Source organism: Xenopus laevis, chromosome 5L (assembly GCF_017654675.1).
Source record: "Xenopus laevis strain J_2021 chromosome 5L, Xenopus_laevis_v10.1, whole genome shotgun sequence".
NCBI lineage: Eukaryota > Metazoa > Chordata > Amphibia > Anura > Pipidae > Xenopus > Xenopus laevis.
In genome coordinates, this window is record NC_054379.1 from 32,400,063 (window position 1) to 32,427,044 (window position 26,982).

The 26,982-nt window shown below is 38.4% G+C and overlaps 1 protein-coding gene across 2 annotated transcripts in view; it reads left to right on the forward strand.

The window, feature by feature from the left end:
- The first annotated feature begins 218 nt into the window (after positions 1 to 218).
- xpo1.L (exportin 1 L homeolog) overlaps positions 219 to 26,982 on the forward strand; it is a 58,806-nt gene continuing 32,042 nt past the window's right edge. Inside the window, exons 1-4 of one of the 2 annotated variants that reach the window (XM_018262839.1) lie at positions 219 to 455; positions 931 to 986; positions 15,586 to 15,717; positions 17,733 to 17,834. In XM_018262839.1, coding sequence (XP_018118328.1) covers positions 15,592 to 15,717; positions 17,733 to 17,834 — 228 coding nt within the window. In that variant the 5' untranslated portion in view covers positions 219 to 455; positions 931 to 986; positions 15,586 to 15,591. The remainder of the gene's footprint in view (positions 456 to 930; positions 987 to 15,585; positions 15,718 to 17,732; positions 17,835 to 26,982) is intronic. The other variant, XM_018262840.1, reaches the window with a different exon arrangement.

Sequence of the window (26,982 nt, forward strand, 5' to 3'; positions counted from 1 at the left end):
CATTGGCGGGGAAAGTGGTCCTGTTTCTACGGTAACCAAACCTTGCCCCTTGACTGGCATCCCCTCTCCACCAATCAACATCCAGTATCATCCCTAGCGCGTCATCGCTCCATCCCACTCCGCCTTCTACAGGCACTTCGCGGCAAAGGCCTTAGTAAAAAAAAAAAAGACATAAGGGGGCGGATGAAATGAAGGTTGACGGACGCCGCCCCCAGCCAATAGCCGAGTTCACGCGAACGGACCCGGTCCAATCAGGCGCTTTGCTGGGAGGAGTTGCACAGGTTTCCAAACGCTCGGCGGCGCCATGGGCTTGAGAACTCTACGGAGATGGAATGTCCCAGTCTGAACCGGTTTCAGCCGGTTACTAGTGTGTGGCATTAGAGCCGAAGAAGCGCCTCTTTCCAGCCTCCAAGCCCTGCTCCTCCGCGCGTTTACGTTTGAGGGCTAAACAACAGGTAGCAACAGAAAGGATTCCGTCCTGTACAATGTGCAAGGGGCCCGACTGAGGACTACTAGCGCCTGCAGTGATAAAGCCCATTAATTACACCCCCACTATTTACATTTTACTCCTCCAGTGGGTGTGAAGAGCAAGTCCCCTGCCCTGGGCCTTCGGATCTAATCCTCCTTCTCCCCCTTCATCTCATTGCTTTTGGGCCGTGTCCTCCTCTACTTGGGACACGTTATTATTTATCTCCCGTCACTTGCCAAGGCAATAAAGCAGAAATACGTTCTGAGTGGTAATTGTGTCACTGATAGGGGGTAACTCGCCCATACACAGCCCCATGTACATGTGTCTTACCCTAATGGGAAAACGTGTATCATTCATTGTGGGGGAATAATCTGGTGGATTACTGCAAACAAATTTAAACAAAAAAAAAAAAAATACCATTTCAGTCGGTCACTCTCCTGCTCCCCCCTTTTTCCTTCAAGTGGTTCAACCCCATTCTCTCGTATTGTGCTGAGGAGAAGGCAGCTCCCTGCTCTCGGTAAGTGCAACTGGGATAAGGCCCGAGCTGCTGTGTTTAAGGGCTCTGCTGGTGTGTATTCTTAGTACTGCTGTGTGCAGCCTGTCAGCTCTTGTTGGACTACAACTCCCAGCATGCCCTGGTGGCTGGGGAGCTGCAAACTAGTTGAGCAACAGCTTTAGGGCAGCAGTGTTGGTGGAGGGAAGTAATAGGTGGTCCCCACAGAGGTAAGCGATGAAAGAGTATAAATGATGTCCTGTGTAAGAGTTATGTAACGAAGTGCGAAAGATAATTTGTTTTTTTTTTTCTTTTAATGGTGGCTGTAATTATTACTACAGACTTTTTCAAGCAAAGGGTTTATATAGTGAATAACGTATAAAGTACTTTATTGTAGTAAACTGGTTTCAGTGAGTCATGTGACAGAAATGACATCAGAACTCACTGTTTATATCCGATGACATCAGAACTCACTGTTTATAAGGATATCATTTACAAGATATTCATGGCTTTTGTGTATTGTGTGTGTGTGTGTGTGTATATATATGTGTATATGTGTATATATATATATATATATATATATATATATATATATATATATATATATATATATATATTGAATAAAGTACCCCTTCTTGTAAAATATAAGGATATTATAAGTTACCGAGGCGTTTCATGACCATATAAAAGCTTTTATACAGGTCATGAAACTCAGAGGTAACTTCTAATATCCTCATATTTTACAACTGGTGGTACTTTATTTATTATAATACTCAAATTTCTGTGAGTCATGTGACAGAAATGACATCAGAACTCACCGTTTATAAGGAGATAATTTACAAGATATTCATGGCTTTTGTGTATTATACATTTATATTTGTCCAAGGGTTTTCACATGAGTTCTGGCTGTCGGAATGCTGGGAATTAGAGTGCAGCAGGAGGTTCACTGGTTACAGTCACCTTCCTCACATTGACTTTAGCAACAGTAACTTTTGTCTTTGACTTTGATTTCCATTTTTTTTGTGATATTTAAAGTTTTGGCTACAAGTAGGGTTGCCACCTTTTCTGGGGAAAAAAAATATACTGGCCTTCCTATATTCTTGGCGTTTTTTTTTCTATTGACATTGGTATCAAGCATCACTTTTACCGGCCGGTTGGCAAGCCTATCTACAATGCACTTTAGAGTCAAAGTCTACAGGGAATGGGCATGTAAGACCCCTGATGGATGATGTTTTGCTAGGATATTGCTGGTTTGGGAGGTAATCAATTAAATATGATAGTGTATCTTTTACTGTTGTTTTTTTTCCATTAAAGATGTGTTGCTGCCAGTTCCAAAACCTCAATAACAAATCTCCATGTGACTGACCCCCCCCTTAAAAGAAGCAAAGTATTTGTTTGAAATAAAAGTGTGTTAATAGACTGTTAGGCCACACTTCTTTTTTTTTTTTCTTTTTTTTTTTATAAGCCTGGTTTGTGTATTTCTACAAGAAGTGTGTCCACTGAGATTTTGTGACTGCTTTAGCAAAGAGATGCATGTTATTTTCCCTCCTTAATGAATGTATGAGTTACACAGTCCATGCTGTTATCCCAAAAAAAAAAAAAATATCAAAAAGAAAGGCGGGGGGGATGAGTGCGACGACGGATCAGCCCCCTCTGGTTGAATGAATCCTCTAACAAGGCATGGATGAGTAGGCCTCATGTCTCAAGGGGACTTCATTGCAATATAGTTGTGCTTCTGGGAACTAGATATTAAGCTTGGTGGCAAAGTCTGATTTATTGGGGCTCCTCTTATTTATTTTTTTTTAATTTTCTTTTAGTCTGTTGATGGTAGAGTGGAAATTTCCAGAAATATTAGTGTATAGTATGGAGAGGTCTGTGAATGTCACGTGCTGAGGAGGGAGGGGCAGCAGGGAGAGGCTGCTGTGTATGACATAGAATCACTATAGCGCAGGGCTTTTACTACTTCTAGGATATTTGAATGTATTTCACACTGAATCAATCCCAGCCTCATAGAATTGATGATATTGTGTGCACTGCCAAAAATCATACTTTTTTTCTCTTTTTTTCCTTGCCAATGTAATGCTAGGTTTTCATTCCGTTTAACCTATTTATATAATTCATTTATAGCTGATCTAAAGTTATGTGGCCTTTGGTGCTCCAGCGTGTTTGTTGCACTACTGCCTAGTTGTTTGTGAATGAGCTAGAGATGCAGTTGCCAATACTGTAAGTGCAAGTTAAACTAGTTCTATTATGCTGTAGGAAAATTGCTTTAAAGGGGTGATTCACTTTTAAATTAACTTTTAATATGTTATAGAATGGCCAATTCGAAGAAACTTGGCAATTGATCTTCATTATCTATTATTTATTTTTTATAGGTTTTTTTTTTATTTGCTGACTTCTTCTGACTCTTTCCAGCTTTCAAATGGGGGTCACTGACCCACCCCATCTAAAAACAAATGCTCTCCAAGGTTACAAATTTATTGTTGCTGATACTTTTTATTACTCGTTTTTCAGGCCCTGGCCTATTCATATCCCAGTATTTATTCTGCAGGTTTAAATTAAAGTTAACTCAAAGGTGAACAACCCCTTTAATGGTTTCTGTGTAATGTATGTGATTTCCTTTTTAGCCTATCTTTAGTATTTTGTTGCTTCTGGTTTATCTGTACAGCTACATGATTAAATATAACATTGTATCTTTGTGCAAGTATTGGAACAAACTGCATCAACATAGTTGATATGCCTTTTGTTGTATACTTACATAATACTATGGATGTTTTCAGGGAATGCACAACAGACACAGAGGGATTTGCTTTATGGGGCTAATGTTTTTTTTTTACCAGGATAAGCTTTAAAGGGCCAGTCACAGCAAAAATATTTTTAAAAAAAATACCTTAGTACACAACGAAAAAAAAAACCACCAACACAAATTATACTTTAAAAAAAGCTAAGTCTTTATTAAGAAATAACTTACAGAAGCTCTGCTTCCTGTCTTCTACAGAAAAGACGGAAGGGCAACCATCCATTGAGCGGCGATTGATTTCTCCTCCCTGGCTCTCTGCTGCTGGATCCTTTAGCTGCCACATTCTGTGCTTTCTGTAGTGCAGCGGCGCTTCCAGCATGAACTTTCTGCGGATCTGCGGTGCCATTGTTCCTAATGGGCCAAGATCTCTTTCTCACTGCTGTACAGGCTCAGGCACTGCTCCCCAAAGACTTGCTCACGGGTTCCAGCCGCGGTGCAATTACCAACACCCCCGAGGCGCCTTCTGCATTCTCTCATTATGCCAGATGTATTGTTACAGGACGGGAAGGTCCGGACATTAAAAGCCAGCTCTGGATGCTGCTGCCCTTTGCCTCTTGAGCCGGTTGATCTCTTACTGCTGCCCCTGTGTCTTTCTGGCCCAGTCTCCCCTCTTGCTGGCTGCCTGGGAACAACTGCTGGCGAATTGCTTTGTTTGAATTCCATTTCCGACATTAATGAAACACTATAACAACCTGGTCTTGTGTGTGAATAACATCTGTGCACAACTCAATGCGTTTTCTCAGTCCTTGCGCCTGGGTGCTCACACCGGTGCTATTTCAGATTAGTTCTTTCACCAACAAATTTGGCTTCAGATTATTCGCCAGAATATTTGATCTATTTTATTCCCAAGCATGGAATCCTATAGCCGAATTTCTGTTCCCACGAATAAAGAAACTGCCGAGAGCCGGAGAAGGAGATGGGCACAAATTTGCTGGTGAAAGAACTAATCTGAAATAGCGCCCGTGTGAGCGCCCAGGTGCAGGGACTGAGAACACGCATTGAGTTGTGCACAGATCTTATTCACACACAAGACCAGGTTGTTACAGATCTGCGAATGCAGAAGGTGCCTCGGGGGTGTTGGTAATTGCACTGCGGCTGGAACCCGTGAGCAATTCTTTGGGGAGCAGTGCCTGAGCCTGTACAGCAGTGAGAGAGAGATCATGGCCCCATAGGAACAATGGCGCCGCAGATCCGCAGAATGTTGATGCTGGAAGCGCCGCTGCACTACAGAAAGCACAGAATGTGGCAGCAGCAGAGAGCCAGGGAGGAGAAATCAAGCGCCGCTCAATGGATGGTCGCCCTTTTGCCTTTTCTGTAGAAGACAGGAAGCAGAGTTTCTGTATGTTATTTCTTAATAAAGACTTTGCTTTTCTAAAGTATAATTTGTGTTGGTGTTTTTTTTCGTTGTGTACCAACGTATTTTTTTTTCTTTTTAAATTTTTTTGATGTCACTGGTCCTTTTAAACTTGATTGTTGGGTTCCACATGGACAAGTTGCATGCTACTTTTCAACTAGTATGCGTTTTTGGTTTTTTAACCTGGCTTACATTAAATTGCTTATTTTGCTATAGCCAATATTGTAGTTGTATAAGGTATCCCAAAGTTAGTCTAAAAAGATATCACTGTTTTAATATGCTGGTCATCAGTATAAAATGTACTACAGGTATGGTACCTGTTATCCAGAATGTGTGTGCCATTGCATGTTAAAGTGTTACTTGTGACTAGGTATGCACTGAATCTAGGGTTCGGTTCGGGATTCGGCCAGGATTCTGCCTTTTTCAGCAGGATTTGGATTCGGCCGAATCCTGCTGCCCAGCCCAACTGAATCAGAATCTTAATTTACATATGCAAATTAGTGACCGGAAGCGGAAATCGCTTGACTTTTTGTCACAAAACAAGGTAAAAATGGTTTCCCCTCCCCTAATTTGCATATGCAAATCAGGATTCTGTTCTGTGTTCGTCCGAAATTAAAATAGTGGATTCAGTGTATCGCTACTTGCGACACGATAACATTATAACAACCCTATATAAGTATGGGACTTGTTATCCAGAATGCTCGGGACCTGTGGTTTTTTTCCAGATAAGGGATCTTTCTGTAATTTGGATCTTCATACCTTAAGTCTAGTAGAATATCATGTAAACATCATAAGGAACAATATATTGTCTTTGTGGAAAGACAATATAATGTAATGCTGTCCTGCACTGGCAAAACTGGTGTGTTTGCTTCAGAAAAAAACAATTAAAGTTTATATAAACAAGCCGCTGTGTAGCCATGGGGGCAGCCATTCAAACACAGGACATGTTGTAGATAACAGATAAGTTCTGAACATTCTCATTGTATACTACAGAGCTTATCGGCTATCTGCTGTGTATCCTGTGCCTTTTCTCCTTTTTCAGCTTTGAATGACTGCCCCTATGCCTACACAGCAAATTGTTTATATAAACAATAGTAGTGTTTTTGAAACAAGAAAGAAACGTAAAACATTGCATACAATTTATTCCGTTAAAAATATATGGGTAGTGTCAAAGTATAATGAAACAGTGGAAACGTACATTTTTGGCAAGTAAAATAATCCAGTCTTTATGGAGTTCCTTTTTTTTCCCTTTTTGCAGTCATTCTAGTTTGTCCATGTGCTAATGCAATGTCATTCAGCAACAATTTTATTCAGATTACTGACGGAGTCTGTTCTCTTTTGTTAAGTGTTTTGTTTGCTGTTGTTGTAAAGAGCTGCGTAAATGTGTGTTATGTGCTGTCTATAAATAAAACAATCATTTGCTGCAGCTAGTTTTTATCTCCTTGTGTCACCTGGCACTGGCTCAAACAGGAGTTCTTGTGTGATTTTGCTCGTGACGTTGCATAAACTTTATTATGGTGTTTTCTAGTTGAGAGACACTTGGCTGTTTTAAAAATGTAAGGACTGGGCAATAACACGCTTGTTTTATTGGAAAGCATTTCTTAGATTTTTTTACAGTATGAATTGGGGCTGAATGCATATTTGCATTCTAGATTTTTAAAGGTGAAGGAAATTTCCTGGGCGCAAAAACCCTCCCCCTGCCCCTGTGTTACCCCCCTCCCTCCTCCCCCCTGGCCTACCTGTCTCCCCGGGCAAATGCCCCTAACTTGTTACTCACCCCTCTACGCAGGTCCTGTCCACGAAGTTCACAGGCGCCATCTTCTCCCAAGCGGTCTTCTTCCTGCTTTGACCGGCGTTTTTGGCGCATGCGCAGTAGGAGCATTTATCCGGTACGGATCTACTGCACATGCGCCGAATGTCACAAAGCTTTCCGATTTCACTTCGTGACATTCGGCGCATGCGCTGTAGATCCGTACCGGATAAATGCTCCTACTGCGCATGAGCCAAAAACGCCGGTCAAAGCAGGAAGAAGACCGCTTGGGAGAAGATGGCGCCTGTGAACTCCGTGGACAGGACCTGGGCAGAGAGGTGAGTAACAAGTTAGGGGCATTTGCCGGGGGGGGGGCAACACAGGGGAGGGGGGAGGGATTTTTGCACTCGGGGTTTCTTTCTCCTTTAAACTAGGTGTTTGTTTGAAACCATATGTTTATGCACGTATGAGACACTTATGAGTTAAAGGGGCATCTCCATATTTTGGACACATAGCCCGCATATGTAATAGTAGCCACTCATTTTGCCCAGTAGCAGTAACCCATAGAAACCAATAAGATGTTTGCTTTTAAACAGGTGGCCAGTAAATTTTATCTGTTGCTTTGGGTTACTGCTCCTGGACAAATTTAGTGCCATTTATTACATAACCCCCAAAGTTGCTTATATGCAAAAGTCTAAAAACTTTGGATATATGCCCTGAGTAGAAAGATAGGTAATAAGAAATATTGGCAGTACAGGTATGGGATCCGTTATCTGGAAACCCATTATCCAGAAAGCTCCGAATTATGGAAAGGCTGTCTCCCATAGACTCCATTATAATCAAATAATCCAGATTTTTAAAATTGAAATTAATCTCTCTAATAATAAAACAGTAGCTTGTACTTGATCCAAACTAAGATATAATCAATCCTAATTGGAAGCAAAACCAGCCTATTGGGTTTATTTAATGCTTGCATCATTTTTTAGTAGACTTAAGGTATGAAGATCCGTTATCCGGTAACTCCAGGTCCTGAGCATTCTGGATAACGGGTCCCATACCTGTACTAGTAATACTAAACTTTTTTTTTTTTTTTTTTAAACGGATTACTTTTGAAAAACTCCTGCTTTCATAAGAATGTTATAAATGGGGCTTATGGCTCGTTCTACTTTCAGATGTGGAACTCTAGCTGAAAAATGAGTCTGTGATCAGAAATTCCTTAATTGTGTTTTGCTGCAATGGAGACTGGGAGGACAGAGGAAGCGATAAGGGTGAAGAACTACTGTACTATCAATTATCATTTTCCTGATGCATTTTTGTTACAAGCCTCTCTGAAATCTTTTAAAAATAGTTATAGTAAAGGTGACCCTAAACGTAACAATTACGATCATTGCTGCAACCATTGGTCACAGAAAAGAAAGTTAGTTTTTGTTACAGACATTTAACGCTGAGTTGTCAGATATGTGGGTTGAAAAAATAGAATTCTAACTCTATCTGACAATTGGCAATAAACGCCTTCAAAGGCACCCAGATTTAACATTATCTGAATTGGCATTATGACAAACCGACTTATCCAAGTCTTTTGCCGATATCTGACAATTTCATATGAAATTCGTAATATCTGTGCGTATAAGGGATGCACCTAATCCAGGATTCGGCCTTTTTCAGCAGGATTCGGATTCGGCCGAATCCTTCTGCCCAGCTGAACCGAATCCTAATTTGCAATTAGGGGTGGGGAGAGAAATCGTGTGACTTTTTGTCAGAAAACAAGGAAGTAAAAAATGTTTTCCCCTTCCCATCCTTAATTTGCATATGCAAATTTGGATTCGGTTTTGGTATTTGGCCAAATCTTTTGTGAAGGATTCGGGGGTTCGGCCAAATCTGAAATAGTGGATTCTGTGCATCCCTAGTGCGTATATATCTAGGCTGCAACATCCACTAAATCACATAGGATCCTTTTACTCCTCTAAGCAACTCAGCCCCCTCCATTGGAAAGTTACTTTATCTGTTGGCTGCTGAGCATGCTCAGTTCTTCTCAACTTAGATCCATAAACAAGTCCTCCAGTCTAGCAGCCAATGAAGAGAAGGCATTGCTGGTTCCCATAGAATCCCTGCTCTAGTTGTCCTATTTATATTCTTCTCTACTGAGCTCTACATTACAGTGCTCAATCCAAGCAGGACTTTTTATTAAAGTCCTACCTACATTCTTGATTGTACGAACTTTATAGAGCACATGTGCTGTTTGCAGCTAAAAATCTCACTGATTTGTCAGAGGGAAAGTGGTGAAATGTGCTATATAGGAAAATGTGACTGCTGCTAAACTGAGGGGATATATGTAATACAAATATTGTGGTTTAGGTGGTGAGATGTGCCCAACTAATAATTGGATCATGTAGGGTTTATATGGCATTTAAAGGAACAGTAACCTCAAAAAATTAGTGTTTTAAAGTAATACAAATATAATGCTGTGTTGCCCAGCACTGGTAAAACTGCTGTTTGCTTCAGAAACTCTACTATTGTTTATATAAATAAGCTGCTGTGTAGCAATGGGGGCAGCCATTCAAAAGAGAAGGCTCAGGTTACACAGCAGATTGCAGATAAGTTCTGTAGAACACAATGGTGTTATCCACTATTCAACCTGTGCCATATAACCTTTTTTCAATTTCCGCCAATGCTACACAGCTTGCTAATATGAACTATAGTAGTGTTTCTGAAGCAAACAGATAAGTTTTACCAGTCCAGGGCAACAGTTGCATGACATTTTAAACACTTTCAATGTTTAACGTGATACTGACACTAAAAAATTATTCTTCAAAATATTAACATACATTACCTATAGCTTATGTTCTTTTTTTACTGATGAGTCTGTTTTTGTAATTATTACTTAGAGTTCCTAAACTTGACTGTTTTTTGCCAAATTAGAGAGAGCATGCAAACACAATGTTATGATAGATGTTTAATTTCTGGTGTCAGTATCTCTTTTAAGTTGTCTGGAAAATAATGGGAAATCTCTAAAAGCACCTGTTCTGTTAGATGTTTTATGTTAATATATGGGAGGCAGCAGGGGGTGATTTCAGCTGGATGAAAGGGCTTCAAACTATAATTGAGTCAGCTCTAATCATCCAATTTTAGTAAGTGTTGGTGCACGTACTGTCAGTGGTCCATCCAGCTGGATGAAAGGGCCCCTTATGCCATTAGCTGTTTATTTGCCATTGTCTTTCAGGTTGGCTGGCCAGAAGATTCCTTTATTTTTTTTTATTTTTTTTTTTTTAACTCCGATAGCCTTCCAGTAATGTCCAGTAATTAGAAGGCAATATAACTTTCTGTACACAGAAATGTGGCCTCTCCACCTAACTTTGCTATGCTCCTGCAGAAAGCAAGGTTTGAGATCTATGTTTATTTTGAGGAGTACAGGTATGGGATTTGTTATCCAGAATGCTCGGGGTTTTCTGTAATTTGGATCTTCATACTTTGTCTACTAGAAAATCACATAAACATTAAATAAACCCAATAGGCTGGTTTTAGGATGAAAACACAAGGTATTGTTTTATTATTACAGAGAACAAGGCAATCCTTTTTAAAACTGTGAATTGTTTGTATAAAACGGAGTCTATGGGGTATATTTATCAAAGAGTGAAGTTCGAGATTGCCACAGTCCACTAACGTAAAGTACCTCCTCTCTCCATTCAATTCTATGGGATTTTTAAAGGCGTATTTATAAAATGGTGAACTTTCACCCTTTCATAAATATGCCTTTAAAAAACCCATAGAAATGAATGGAGAGAGGTGGTATTTTACTCTAGCGTACTGTGGTGATCTCTACTTCACCCCTATGGGAAACATTCTTTCTGTAATTTGGAGCCTTCTTGGTAATGTGTATCTGGATAACGGATCCCATACCTGTAAATAAAGCTGCGGTTACAGCGGGCCCAACTTAATTGGTTTCCTCATAGCATGTGCTCGCAATTAAGTTGTCGTGGCAGCTAAGCAATTTGAGTGTACAAAGTCCAAGTTAGTGGGAAAAACTTGTGACCCTTTTCATTAAAACAGTGGCATTTTGCAATAAGGATGACTCAAAATATTATTCCGTGATAGATAACTGGAAGCACAGTTAATGACTCATGTCCATGACTAGTTCCTACAATGAGGACTACTGCACATTTAGTTCAATTTGCTCACTTTTGATCTAGTACATTGTAGTGTCATTTGAAACAGTTTTTTTTTCCCCCAGAGAAAAATGGCAAAAGGGATGAAGCCAAATCCACATAACTACAAGAACTTTATGAAAGCTGGATCAATTTGGTAGTTGGGACACTGTGAACTCACTATGGAATTACATGAGCATATAAAGGCAAGAGGCAGCAGGCACATTGCTTTTTATAAAGGTCATGGAATTCCAAGGTGACTTCTTATATCTATTATTAAGTGGGGGGTATATTATTCATCATGCACATGTTTCAATGGGATTATAAAACTCTGTCAAGAACGGTTTATTATTGGCTTTATTGAGGACTATTTATAAGAAAATTTCCTCATTTCCCTTTCCTATAAAATATATTACATGGAAAGTGCAACATTGTTACTTATTCAAGGCAATGTAATTAATTTCAACACTGAGGGGCAGATTTATCAAGGGTCGAATTGAAAATTCAAATTTTGAAAAAAAATTTTGGTCAAAACTGGTATATTCAACTAGGGAGTTATTCAAATTCAATTTGCGCTTTCAAAAGAATTTGATTTTAGAGATTTATCATACTCTGGCCCTTTAAGAACTCGAATTTGACTATTCGCCACCTAAAACCTGGCGAATTGCTGTTTGTCAATGGGAGATGTCCAGGGATCAATCTGGAGTTGTTTGCAGCCTTCCTGACATTTGTGGAAAATCAAGCTATTTAAATTCAAATCGAATTCGATTTAAATTTTCAGGTCAATTTAATTCATCCGAGTCTGAAAAAAATCGATTTTTTTTTTTAAATATAGTTTGGTCGAAATTATGGGAGTTTTTAAAAACTCGCATGAATTTGAAGTTCGACTTTTGATAAATGTGCCTCAAAGAAAACATAACCTGTCAAGTATTTGTGCCTTTGAGTGGGATTAGCCATTGATACTTCACTAAAAGCCCATCATTTAAAAAAAAAAAATGTTGCAAATAGCTCCTAGCCTGCAGATATAGCTTAGGTGATACATTCCAACATGTATTTATTAACTGATAAGTAAAATAAGTCAGTGTAAAATTGATGATGGTGCTATTTTAAGCACTTTTGCAATGGACATTCATGTATTTATTTTTATTCCAAGATATTTAGGGAATACATGTGCTGTTAATATGAATGAATTTTGTTACAACAGTACCACCTACTGGTCTGTTTCTGACCAGTCTGACCACCAAGTATTCAAAGAAGTTGTCAGGAGAAAGAAAGCGGCTGCTATGATGTTCTTCTGCTTAGGAAAGATGTAAGAAAGATTTCTAATGCTTTTACTAAGCAGAAGAACATCAGAGCAGCCTCTTTCTTTCTCCTAAAAACTTCTTGACTGAATACTTCGTGGTAAAGTCCTGCAGCGGGCCGCTTACCCCCAAAAACCTGCTGGTTGTGGGTAGAAGTTCCGGGGCGGGTATAGATGCGGATCAGGCTGCGAGTCTTCTCAATATCGATTTTTACTCCTTTTTACTGATCACGCCTACTTCAAGTGATTTCATTTTTACAATGACAGCACTTCCTGATTCATGATGGTCAGCGGGTCCGGGTTGCGGATAAGGTACTTGCGGGTCCAAACAGGTAAGAATTCGGGTTAACGGCTCCAGGTTGCGGATTGCAAGGTGTGTGTACCTATTTGGTACGGGTTCCAAAAAAAATGGACCCGCACAGGACTATACTTGGTGATCAGAATGGTCAGAAAATAACCAGCAAGTGGCACTGTTGCAACAAAATTCGTCTTTATTTGAAGGAAAACCTATTGGGTTTATTTAATGTTTACATGATTGAAATTTTTTTTTAAAAGTTGCTTAGAACTGGCAATTCTGTAACATACCAAAAGGTAACTGAAAGGTGAACCACCCCTTTAAGGTATGAAGATTCAAATTATGCAAGATCCATTATCTGGAAAACCCCAGGTCCCGAGCATTCTGCATAAGGTGTCCCAGACCTGCATAAGGTTATATTATAGATTGTCGCAAGTAACACTTCACCATGCAATGGAACACACAAGAATTATTGTCGTTTCTATATTAGCCCATGTTTTTTTCAGCTACACTTTTCATTCTGATGACTGCATCCCTTAAGGTGGCCATAGATGCTTGATATGCCATTAACGAGCATGGCTATATCGGGGGTAATCTGATTGTTCGGACGTATGACCGAACGATCCGATTACGATGCGCAATGGGCTCCGCCGGATGAAAGATGTCGGCACACACGATCCGAAAATCGTACGAGTCCTCGATTCGTACTATAGGATCTGTGTGCCTATGGCCACCTTTAGAAAGATGTATTCTACTGATCAGTTGTAGATTTGTGCAGCTTTCCCTGCTAAGTAAACAGACTTACTCCTGTCTGTCATGCTTCATTCAAACGTTTATTTTAAATTCAAACAAGCATTCTGTCTCTTGACAGTTTGACCAATGGCAACACTTTGCCTTTATGTATGTTTCACAGAAAAAAACCCAAAGCATTTTACTGAATGTTCCATTCAGTAAAAACAACGAAGAATGATGTTGGTCAGATCTTTAATACATCATCTAAATTCTCTTTTCATATGCATGTGTATAGCAAATTGTGTCCTATTAAAAGGATGAGTAAAGTTTTAGTATGACATATATCAGGCACTTGGCTTGTGCTCTGCCGCTCTTTTATAACTACTACAGTTCCCTAAACAGTCATGGGATCCGTTATCCGGAAACCCGTTATCCAGAAAGCTCAGAATTACGGAAAGCGTGTCTCCCATAGACTCTGTTTTAGCCAAATAATCCACGTTTTTTTAAAAGGGTTTCCTTTTTCTCTGTAATAATAAAACCGTAACGTGTATTTGATTCCTTATTGTAAGCAAAACCAGCCTATTTGTTTACATGATTTTCTGGTAGACTTAAGGTATGAAGATCCAATTATCGGAAATATCCGTTATCCGGAAAACCCCAGGTCCAGAGTTTTCTCGATAACCAGTCCCATACCTGTATCTGCAACATATGTAAACCATACATAGATTAATAAATAAGTTCTGTGAGTTGTAATAGTAGGCGAAAGGTGGGCATTCAATTATCCTGACAGCAGCATGATTTTTGGTAGCTACCTCTTCAGCTCTTTTTTTTCTGCTTTGTTTAGCCTGTTCATATAAGCCCAGCCCGAGAAACAGCTGATCGTCTGTTCCTGTGTCTATCCTACCAGGCACTAGTCGGCCTCTGTGTAGACACATGGAGACGATGTTGGAGTGAAAATGCATATTCGTATTTTTGCTCTCCACGCAGGTCCGGACTGAAAATAAAAATAGGCCCTGGCATTTCAGGTACACAGAGACCCAAACAGCCCCCACCAGCCCACTAAATAGTGACTTTCTATGGCACCTTATAGCAGCCCCTCTGGCATTTGCCAGAACACACAGATTGCCTGTCCAGGCCTGGCTCCACGTGTCTGCACACGGGCCTATGTAGTACCTATTAGTGCAGGCACTGGAGTGGACTGTGCAGAGGTGGTCCGTATTGATGAATTCACTGCGAATTTCCCGCAAAATTAGCCGTGGAAAAATTCTCTACGACAAAGATAAATTTTGCGTGTCAGTTGTCACACAAATAAAAATTGTCGAACGTAAAAATTATTCGGACGCCCATTGCCGTTCATGCGTTTGGACAAAAGAGTCGCGTGTATGAAAATTGTAGTTTGCAGTAAAATTGTTGCTTGGCAAAATAATTTTGACGTCCATTGACTTCAGTGCATGTTTTGCCATTTTGAAAATTTTTCAGCAAAACGGGACAGATTGCACATCACTAGTGGTCAGCGGTTTCTCAGCCTGCATTTATACATAGGCCGAGAAGCAGCTCCATGAAACTGCGACCAAAGCATAATAGAAAGGGTTAGTTCTCCTTTGTAACACTTTGTCATAGAATGGTCAGTTCGTAGAGACTCACTTGGTCTCAATTTTTAATATTTTTCTAAAATGATTTGCCTGTCGTTCCAGCTTACAAATTAGTGTCACTGACCGAAGCAACTAAACAATTGCTCTGTGGGGCTAAAATTTTATTACTTTTGATTTCAGCTTGATTGCTAGGGTAAGCTGGGTCCTAGCAAGAAAATAGCTGCTGAAAATATAGACAAATACAAGAGGTCCTCTGCACTCAACCCATTATCAATATATTTAAGACATTGAGACATTTTGTGCATACAACTACTAAAAAATGTTTTGCTGCTGAAAATGTACAGTTGCTGAGCAATACTTTACACCTATTTAAGTGATGGTAGAAGCTGCATTTTAGGCAAGTTGGCCATCCATCCCCTCTCACACAAAGTAAGGATGAGCTACTGATAATACAATGAGATGCCTTCCCCACCTCATTGTAGCTGCTGTACTTAACATATACATTCTGGTTGTAGGGTCCATAATATTAGAAGCTTTCTTGTTTGTTTAAGGTTGCATTTCCATTGCCTAATGTATCCTGCATAGATTGTATAAACTGCTGTTATTTGGCATTGACTTAAAATGATCACACTAACTTTGAACATATTACATTTTTCAGTAATCTATGCCAGCAATTATGACCATGTTAGCGGACCATGCAGCTAGACAGCTGCTGGATTTCAGCCAGAAACTGGACATCAACCTATTGGACAACGTGGTGAATTGTTTATACCATGGTGAAGGAGCTCAGGTAATTTTCATTGTTTTGTACTTTCTGCAAGCATTCCATGCTCCTATATTACTGTATGTGCTTTAATACATAGTCCATTTCAACTGACCAACTGCAAAGGTTTGCTGTTGTATAAATCTTTTTGGGTGATCTATTGTATGGAATACTTAGTATCTACCTTGGTTTGTTCAGATAAGAGGTAAAAAAATATATATATATTTAGGTCAAAATGTAAAATATGTTTAGGTCACTAGAATATTTAATCATTCAGTGCAGTACAGTTGTTTTGCTGCATGGATTAAGTTTATGTTAAAAGAGGTAATCTGCCCAAAACCTGTTTTGTTTTTGCATGTCACAAGAAAATTTAATTAAAGTGGAACTATTGTAAAAATGAAAGTTTAATATAAATAAACTTAATCATACTGAAATAAGAAACTTTCTTAATACAAACAATTAAAAAGTCTGTACCATTTCAGAAATAATCAAGTTTATCTTCACTATTCCTCTCTCAGCATCGTTCTCTTCTTTCTCTCTTCATGCAGCAGTTGGGTGTCAGATTCTTTGAGAGTTAGATCCAATATATCTTATAGAGGGGCTCTTTTTGTCTAGAAGATGTATCAGAGCTCACTCTATTAAAATCACCAGACATCATGTTACTCTACATGCAAGATTTGTGCAAAAGGGAGTTATTTTTTTAGATTTTGTTTGTACTGGAATCAGTAATTTGAATGAGCTCTAATTTATCTGCTAGGAAAGTAAGCCCCCCTATAACATATATTGGATCAGTCAATTAATATCTGACACCCAACTCCTGCAAGAAGAGAGAATGAAGAACAACAGATGCTGAGAGAGGGACAGTGAAGATTAACTTGATTATTTCAGAAACGATGCAGAATATTTGATATTTAGCAAGTTTTTTTTATTTCATCATGATGGAGCATTTAAGCAATAGTTCCACTTTAAGTAATATCCCTTAAAAAATTGCCAATGGTTTTAAATTCTGTTTGGCTGTATACATTCTTCGTAGTCCTGATGGGACTCCTTAAAGGAGTTTTTCACCTTTGAGATACCTTTTAGTATGATATAGAGAGTGATATTCTGAGATAATTTGCAATTTGTTTTAATTTTTTATTATTGAAGGTTTTTGCGTTATTTAGCTTTTTATTCAGCAGCTTTTCAATTTGCATTTTAAGCAATCTGGTAACTAGGGCCCAAATACCATAGCAACCATGCATTGATTTGAATAAGAGACTAGAATATGAATAGGAGAGGCCTGAATAGAAGGATCAGTAATCAAAAGTAACAATACATTTGTAGCCATACAGAGCATTTGTTTTTTAAGGGGACAGCGGCGCCCATTTAAAAGCTGCACAGAAAAAAGGCAGTGTAGAGCAGGACCCAAGACTAAGGGGAGAAAAAAATGCAACCGAATCTTGCACAATAATGTTAATCACATTAATACATCAACCATCTGTTGTGATCATACACATTTAGGTATTCAGAATAGTATATCACTTTAAATCCAAAAGCTATTTCTATAGAAGTCAAATCAACTGGACTGCGGTGTTTTTCTTTCCTTGAAGATGTTTCACCAGTCATCCAACTGGCTTTTTCAATTCAGAATAGAGAAAGCCATTTGGATGACTGGTGAAACGTCTTCAAGGAAAAAAACACAGCAAGTCCAGTTGATTTGACTTACTTCTGTAGATATACCATGAACTTTAACAAACATAAATCCAAAATGGTTGCTGGTCTCTTGCTGCAAGCATATTCGGAAAGCAGATCAGCGCCCATTATGTAATTCAATTTTATTAATATTAAAAAAAACACCTTTTTAGCATATATAATGGCGTATATTATATTTATAATTAGACAGTTTGTTTACATTAGTGAACACTGGAAAATTGCTTAGAATTAAATTTTCTTTCGTGTTTGGGTTGGTGATCACTAAAGACTGTTAAATTCTATTTTGTGTGGGGAAAATACAGCTTGTGTGTGTATTGTGGTGGTTAAGGTCTTTGCTTTAATTCCTATAGCAAAGAATGGCACAGGAGGTTTTGACCCACTTAAAAGAACACCCAGATGCATGGACAAGAGTTGATACCATCCTAGAGTTCTCACAGAACATGAACACCAAAGTAAGATCGATTATGGATTCTTTTTGTTTCAGTTTTGTCCTTTTAATCTTTTTTTATTTAACTTTGAGGAAGGTATCTGTTTACTCAACTGTATCCTTTCATTATTTGAATCTGCAGGGTGTGAAATTTTGTTGATTGCTGAGAAAAAAAAATCAACACATTTAATAAGATAAATTTGAATGCAATTGTTTGCATTTTTATGACAATGTCAGCAATTCACTATATGGGTACATCTCATTCTGGCCTCTCAATGGGACAGAGAACATTGTATCTATATGATTAAAACTTGGTTGCATAATATAGTGCAGGTATAAATTATTTAATTTGCCAACTTTATTCACACAATTAATGATTCACATTCTTTAAGATTTATTTTCCTGGTGGCAGTTTTAGAATGCATGCAACAGTTTGCCTTAAAATAACGCTTACTTATAGAAACTGCAAATAGTTTGTATGATTTAGTATAGTGTTTTCTATTCAGTGTTCGCTTTGTAATATTAGGCTCCCATTTTCATTATGCACTCATCTGACTAATATTTATGCATTTTTAGTAATTTTCTGTGCTAAGTGAAGTAACAGAAATTCTTTTGCACCTCTTGCATATTTAGGTTTTTTTTATTTTTTGCTAAATCAATTCTAAATTAGTTTTGCATTTAGTTTATTGTAGAGCATTTTTTAAGTGTGCCATATTTAACAAAATCTGTATGCTGAAGCAGCTTCCTCTAGTTCCCTGTTCAATGTACATTAATTTTGCGCACAAAATTAATTTGCAGTTTTTTCGCTGCTTTTGTCGTAGGATCTCGATATTTCCCAACACGATTCCTTACGGTTTGGCTAGCAAAGAAAGTCTCATTTTGAAGAACTTCCTCAAAGTGCTAACCTTAGTTTAACAGTATTTGCTTGCTTGGTCATCTTTTTTGCTCTTCACACTGACAGACGTTACTAATGTTTTAGTTGATTTACCAACAGTAAATTTAAAAACTCAAAATTGTCTTGTGAAAAAATGACATTAGCCGAACAGAAAGAAAGCAACAGGTAAAGAACTTTCAATTTACATAAACTGCAAATGATTTGGTGCTAAAATTTCTGCACTATTACATTTGGCTTTTTATGCATTTTTTTTTTGTTTTGTTTATAAAGCTGTTAACACTACATGATATTAATCATACTGTTCCATTATGTTGATTGCTTGTAATAGGAAGAAAAGGGGTGTCTTCCTGTGCAACTGACACAGCTAGGCTTTGACGGCAGGCCTCCACAAGGTCTACCCTTTTCATTCCCTTTAACTGAATTCTGTTCATCAATTGTTTTGTTTCGCGGGAGGGGGGTGGATTGGGGATTTCCGTGCATAGTTTTGAATTTTTTTTTTTTTAAATATTTGGATACATAGAAATTTCTGCCATAGGGATCGTTTCATGCATTGTCTTAAAATTCCAGATTTGCTGTTGCCAGTGGATCCTCCTAAATTCCCCTGCCCACTATCTATCTAGGAAATTGAAAACCCGTAGAAGTATAAAGTACTTGCTTTTTTATGTTCAAGGGAAAAAAAATTCTTATGAAATTAGGGAATCTTTCTCCGATTTATTACACTGGGTTTGTGCATAAGTTACTCTTAGGGGGTCCGAATTTATCTCAATATTTTTTCTGCTACAAACTCCAAACAAATCCGCTCTGGTTTTTTCCGCTTATCTATTATTACATTTTCCTGAAAATTTGCTTTGCAGTAAAAAAAAAAAAATCTGATTTTTTTTTTTTAATCCGAATCTCAGGTTTTTTTCGGAATTTTCAAATTCAGACTTTTCCATCCTCGGGGGTTTAATAAATTCCGAAAATGTTGTGATTTTTTTTAAGTCTGATTTTATAAAAAAAAAAAAAAGTTACATTTTTTAGTAAATAACCCCCTAAGGATCAGATTTATCAAAATGTGAGTTCAGATTTTAATAAATAAAAACTCACTCATGTTCTATTCATTCCTATTGGATTTTTAGAAGGGTAATTATCAAGTTGTGAGTTCTAATTTTCACCCATTTATAAATATCCTTCTAAAAATCCAATAGGTAGGAATAGAACATGGGTGAACTTTTATTTCTAAAATCTGAACTCACATTTTGATAAATCTGCCCCTTAGGGTTGGTGGTGACTCCCCCTTAAAAGTGAAGGTTCACTAGCCATGTAACACAAAACAATTGGTGCTTATTCCAATACTTGCTATTAGGGATGCACCGAATCCAGGATTCGGTTCACGATTCGGCCTTTTTCAGCCGGATTCGGCCAAATACTTCTGCGTGGCTGAACCGAATCCTAATTTGCATATGCTAGGTCGCGGGCTGGAAGAGCAGGAGAAGAGCTTGACGCGCACCTGCCCGCGACCCGCACATCCAGGGGTCGGCCCGAGAAATCTATGTAAACTAAATGTTGCAAAATTGTTACAGTTTAGAGTCTGCACCTGAATTACTGAGCTGCCAGACTCGGAGACAGGGACATTCAACGTTTTTGGAAAAACAGTAAAAAATAAATAATGGAAATTAATTGAAAAAATGTCTTTATTTCTGGGCTACAATCTGAATACAACCGAACTGAAAAAAGTGTTTGGAAGGTGAACAACCCCTTTAAGCTATCTGTATATGTGCAGTATGATCTGTGGGTTTGTGCAGAACAGCCAGACCAACTCTAGCCCCACTGGTGAGAAATTAAAGAGCCGGTATTACACCCTTTTAACCTGAGCTCAATGTTCAGCTTGTGCTACATATTCTTGCCTACTTTTTAACGCAAATCAAATGCATTGTACTCCTGTTTAGCAAAGGTCTGTATTGCCTCACTCCCATCTGAATTATAAAACCAAGTGCTTTCACAACTTATTTATGCATATGGAAAAAAAATAAGCCATGTAGATATGAAGGGGTTGAGCATTCTATGATTCAGTGACTTAACTCTCGTAAAACTCATCACGTAAATGCATTTTGGCCATCCACATGACCTAATCATATGCTTTTGAGTAATATGGTGGATGCTTACTCTATATCCTAGAGTCCTACGCAGAACCAATTTCTAAGAACCGAACCCGCAGTCCACGATCCGAAACCGCAACCCACATATTTACCCACTTTGATCCGTTTGTTTTTCCCCTAAAACCTATTTGGAGTCAATTGGTCAAAGGTTTTTTTTTTTTTTTTTATTGGGAAAACTTCGATTTGAATTCGATTTAATGTGCTGTTACTTTGATTCGTACGATTGAATTTGGCCGAATACAGGACTATTGATTGAAACCTGACCTATTTGCCCAAAAAAAAAACTGACTTAATTTTGGTTGGTCTTTTTGAATTCGAATTTCTACGTTTTTCAAATTTGAAAATTCGACCCTTGATAAATATGCCCCTAAGTACAGTAGACATGGAGCTGGGGGCTAGTTGGCAACCTGGTAGGTAGGGATGCACCGTAGCCACTATTAGGGAATCGGCCGAATCCTCAAATCCTTCCTGAAAGATTTGGCCAATTACAGAACCAAATCCTAATTTGCATATACAAATTATGGACAGGAAGTGACAAAAGGCCATGTGATTTCCCCTTCCCACCCTAATTTAAATATGCAATTTGGATTCAGTTCGGTTGAATCCAAATCCTGGTTGAATTCTTAACCGAATCCTGGATTTGGTGCATCCCTACTGGTAGGTAAACCCCTATAAAGACTGGCATTCCTGCCAGACATAAGGGTGTATCCAAGCAAAAGTATCTCCGTGTCTTTCTTGCTATCTCCAGTAGAGATAGATATTTCAGCTATATCCCTAAGATAAGAAAGTCTCTCTGCGCTCTGTTGTCCGTTAATATCTCAAATGACAGTGACCTGTGCAGCTGTATGCTGAATTGATCCATAAAGGACCCAGTTCAACATAGTTCATGGGCCGTATAAACAGTTGCCTTTCTGATGACAGCATGTAGCATTGCCATTTTGTGATGCAGTTGCTAATATACTTCTAGCTTCTGGACAACCGTGAACAGGGGTGATTCTGGCCTTTCTGCTGCCTGAGGCGAAAGCATGGCAATGCGCCCCCGTGCCACGCCCCCACGCCACGTCAGGAATTACATTTTACATTGTATCGTGAATTTTATAGAAAATGAGGTGCTTCGTAGTGCCCAAAGTAACCCTAGGTGCCATTGCCCTCAGACTAATATTGTGAGATTTGTTGGTGCCTGCACAACTGGAATCACCTGAAATTGGCAAGGGCACCTGCACAAGTGAGGACTTTTATACATACTGGCTTTTGATTAGGGATGCACCGAATCCAGGATTCGGCCTTTTTCAGCAGGATTTGGATTCGGGCGAATCCTTCTGCCCGGCCGAATCCTAATTTGCATATGCAAATTAGGGATGGGGAGCGAAATCGTGTTACTTTTTGTCACAAAACAAGGAAGTAAAAAATGTTTTCCTCTTCACACCCCTAATTTGCATATGCAAACTAGGGTTCGTATTCGGCCGAATCTTTAACTAAGGATTCGGAGGTTCGGCCGAATCCAAAACAGTGGATTGGGTGCATCCCTACTTTTGATGACAGACACTGGAGAAATAACAGGCAGACTCAGTACTAGTATAAAATTATTCCAAAGATTTGTTCTGTACCTGTGGTGGATGTGGTTTCTGAATAAACCCTGCCTGCCCTGAGCTTGTGCACACGAGACGCACCAGCACTGGTCCAGCACTAACACCTAGCCCTAGAATTCACGAAATTGCTGTGCGGAACTGATTATGTAAAGATCGGAGCACTGTGCTGCTGCTGCACAGGTACTCTCACACCAAACAAGTAAGGGGAAGCAGGAGGGAACCGACGGTACGGTACTAATTTACGTTAGTTGCAGATATTACAGTGGCTAAAATGCCGCCCCTTCTGTTGACCCAAATTTTGCTGCCTGAGGTGAGAGTCTCGGGCCGCCTCATTATAGAAGCACCCCTGACCGTGAAAGCAAAATAGTACTTCATAAATGGCGATTGAAGGAAATACACTGAAAAGTAACAAAATAAAAAAACTTTGCATGGATCTTGCACTAGCAGATGGGTGAATAAAGTTAGAATAACAGGGGCAATACTGGATACTCCCTCTTGCAACAGCAAATGCATGAGATAAAGCAGCTGATGTGCTAAATCTGACAAAAGCATGATCCCTTTGGCTGAACTTATAATAGTTTTGTATGACTAACCTTTTTACAGGGGAACTTTTATTCTAAGTCAAACATATCTTGTCTGATTTTGTTTAAAATGTTTACCTTTCAGGTATTGCCAATTTTAATCACTTTAAGTTTGTCGTGTTCAGAGAGAAATGAACTAAAGCATTTTGGCATGTGGTTTAGTTTACCAATAACCCAGAGGATCTTTAAAGCATATTGCTGGCAATTGTGATTAGTTCATGTTAATAAAGGTTTTATTTTATTTTTTTTTAATCTCTTTTGCTGCTTTTAGTATTTTTGTTTAAAATATTTCTTTACAAATTCCATTTTACTGTTCTTCTCTTCTGTTCTAACATTTGTCTTGTCTTCCGCCTTCAGCAGTTTTTGCTTCTCTACAGCCATTAATGTTTTCCCCACATTACATTATAGGTATAGGCAACACAGACATAAAGGCGTTAATTGTCATTTACCATTCTAAAACACTGAGTGCTCTTGACTATCCCACACAAACTCCTATACTATCAGTTTTGTCATTCTGTTTTTTAGATGGGCACTTTAGGTTGAGAGAACCTTCTGTCCTAATCAAAAGAATTGGGGGGGGGGGGAGTTCACAACCCCCTCCCTTCTCCCTTGGGTCTCATGCAGGGTGATGGAGAAGGGGAGAGGTTGTATACTTGTACAGGTATGGGATCCGTTATCCGGAACCCGGTTATCCAGAAAGTGCCCAATTATGGAGTGGCCATCTCCCATAGACTCCATTTTATCCAAATAATCCAAATGTTTAAAAATGATTTTCTTTTTTTTTCTGTAATAATAAAACAGTACCTTGTACTTGATCCCAACTAAGATATAATTAATCCTTATTGGAAGCAAAACCTGACTATTGGGTTTATTTAATGTTTACATGATTTTCTAGTAGACTTAAAGTATGAAGATCCAAATTACGTAAAGAGCCGTTATCTGGGAATCCTCAGGTCCTGAGCACTGTGGATAAGCAATCCTATACCTGTAATAAAACCATGCCTTGTACTTGATCCAAACTAAGATAATTAATCCTTATTGGGAGTAACACCAGACTGTTTTCTCTCTCTCTCTCTCTCTCTCTCTCTCTCTCTCTCTCTCTCTCTCTCTCTCTCTCTCTCTCTCTCTCTCTCTCTCCCTCTCTCCCTCTCTCCCTCTCTCCCTCTCTCCCTCTCTCCCTCTCTCCTCTCCCTCTCTCCCTCTCTCCCTCTCTCCCTCTCTCCCTCTCTTCCTCTCTTCCTCTCTTCCTCTCTCCCTCTCTCCCTCTCTCCCTCTCTCCCTCTCTCTCCCCCTTGCAAGGACCAAACATGGCGTAGCTTTGGTTTCCCTAAACCACAAGTATTTTCGCCAAAAATTCTATTGACGTTCTGGTGAATAAGGGGGGTATATTAATTTAAGAGGTTCAGGCCAGGTTGGGAACAAATGGGTTAAGAAATCTTGATCCAGACTTCCCTGAACCAATGCCTCATATGCCCTTTTTGCTCTCTAGTAGTTTAGCCCTGTATTTTACTGGCCTTCTCTTAAATAGTTACTTCTCTCTTTCTCTCTTCATTTTAACGTTGCCATTCTTTCTCTCACTTTTGCCAATAACTTGTTGTTTTTTTTTTCTTGTTTTTTTTTGTATATATTTTTTTCTAACTTCCGCTTTGATAATTTATCCTTCTGGTTCTTCATTTGTGTCTTATGATTCGGGTTTATATGCACTGTGTTGGAGTGTTTGTGGGTGGATATGTACATTAAGAAGAGACTCTAATGACTGTAGGATTTACATTTTTTTACATTTGCTTTAGTAGTTCCATAGAAATTTTGCTTTCTTTACAATTCAAAATGATTTCATTTCAACCAGTCTCCTTGGACCTAATGTGTAAGCGCTCACTTGCTGCTTGACTTCCTTTCTTTTTTGGCCAGTTCAGTGACTAATAAAGAATGAAAAGGTTGAACTGAAATAGTCAGCCCTGGTTAAATCTCTCCAGCATGATTTTTCCAGCATATTTACATTTTTTTTCTATATGAAACTTATGTAAAAGCAAGGAAAATGTAAAATTAGGGAAATGAATTAATGTAACTTTTTCTTTAAGTACTGAAAGGAGTCCCTTTAACTTTGAGATACAATATTTACTGTGTTAATAACAAGGGTTAAGCATTGCACTATGGGGGGCATGTGCAAGACTCTCTGTCAGTCACATACACAACCTAAAGCAATAAGTGATTGGTGCAGGACTGTATAAGGGGAAGACTAATTAGGATTGACCATTTACAGGCAGAACCATGGCAAAATATACATCTGCTTAGTATGTTAAACCTCTTTATTTCACAAATAATAACATTCATAGAGGGAGAAAAAGCAGTTTTTGGGAACATCAGGACAAAATTTTGATGCAACATCGGGGAAAACATTACTTAAAATCAGGGAAATGCATCCATTGAAATGCATTATATATTGTTGGGGCAACAAATAAAAAATGTAAAAAGCAGGAAAACTTAGGGTACTTGAAATCGAGGTTTCGCTGTGTGCGCATGTATGTATGTATGTATGTATGTATGTGTATATATGTATATGTATATATATATATATATATATGTGTATATATATATATATATATATATATATATATATATATATATATATATATATATATATATATATATATATATATATATATATATATATATATATATATATATATATATATTTATCAAAAAAGACCAGCAACACCGGGATTCCTTATAACAAAATCAAGTGTATTTAAAAGTGCACATACAACCAACTCTCTGAGAAAGGTCCCAGATGGGACCGAAACGTCACCTTGGCTGGATGTGCACTTTTTAATACACTTTTATTTTAAGGAATCCCGGTGTTGCTGGTCTTTTTTGACTTATATGGACATTTTACCGTGCACCGGCTAATAAAACTTAAGTGGAGTGACTAGGTTTTTGCCCAGGTGCCAGCATAAAGGATATATATATATATATATATATATATATATATATATATATATATATATATATATATATATATATATATATATATATATATATATATATATATATATATATATATATATATATATATATATATATATATATATCTATCATAAAGGGATGTGGCACTCACGGGGACTTGATGCAAAAAATCTTATCCGTTCTTGTGTAGAATTCTGCATGGTCATGTAGTATGAATCTCAATTTACTACTTAATTAAAAATTCAGAACTGTTTCTGAAATAACGAAGTTGCTCTTGACTACCCTCCTCTCAGCATCTGTCTGCCTTCGTTCTCCCTTCATGCATGAGTTGGTCGGCTTTTGATTGACCGTTGGGTATAATTTATCTTATGGGGGGTTCCCTTTGCTCAGAACATGTATTAGAGCTCATTCTCAAGATGACTAGAAATACTTTCTACAAATGTAGGATTTGTGACAGATTCTGTTATTTTGTTAGATTTGTTTGTTCCAGATTTGGTTATTTGAGTTACCGCTAACACATCTGGGGAGCCCCCCATAAAGATGTATTAGACCTACCTGTCGGTCAAAATCTGACCCTGAATTCAGCATGAAATGAGAATGGAGAGAGACAGATTGCTGAGAGGGGAAGTGAAGAGTAACTTGAATATTTCTGAAACTGGACACATTTTTAAGGGTTTTTTTATCTTCCAACACCTTTTTCAGTTCAGTTGTTTTAAAAATTTTCACCAAAAATAAAGGCTGTGAAATTACTTTCTAATTTCTATTTGTAACTTTCTTCTAACTTTGTTCATTTTTAAATTGCCCCCTGCAAGCTCTAGGCTGCCAGCTGTGGGAGAGAGCTCCCGCTACAGAATGCAATTTTGGGGCACATACGAGTGAGTGCTGCAACATGGCCATTTGTACTGGGTACTCTGCCCTGGCATGGGCAGCCTAGCACTGGCGGAAGCATTTTTAAAAGAAAACAAAAAACTAGGGATGCACGGAATCCAGTACTTGGTCTTTTTCA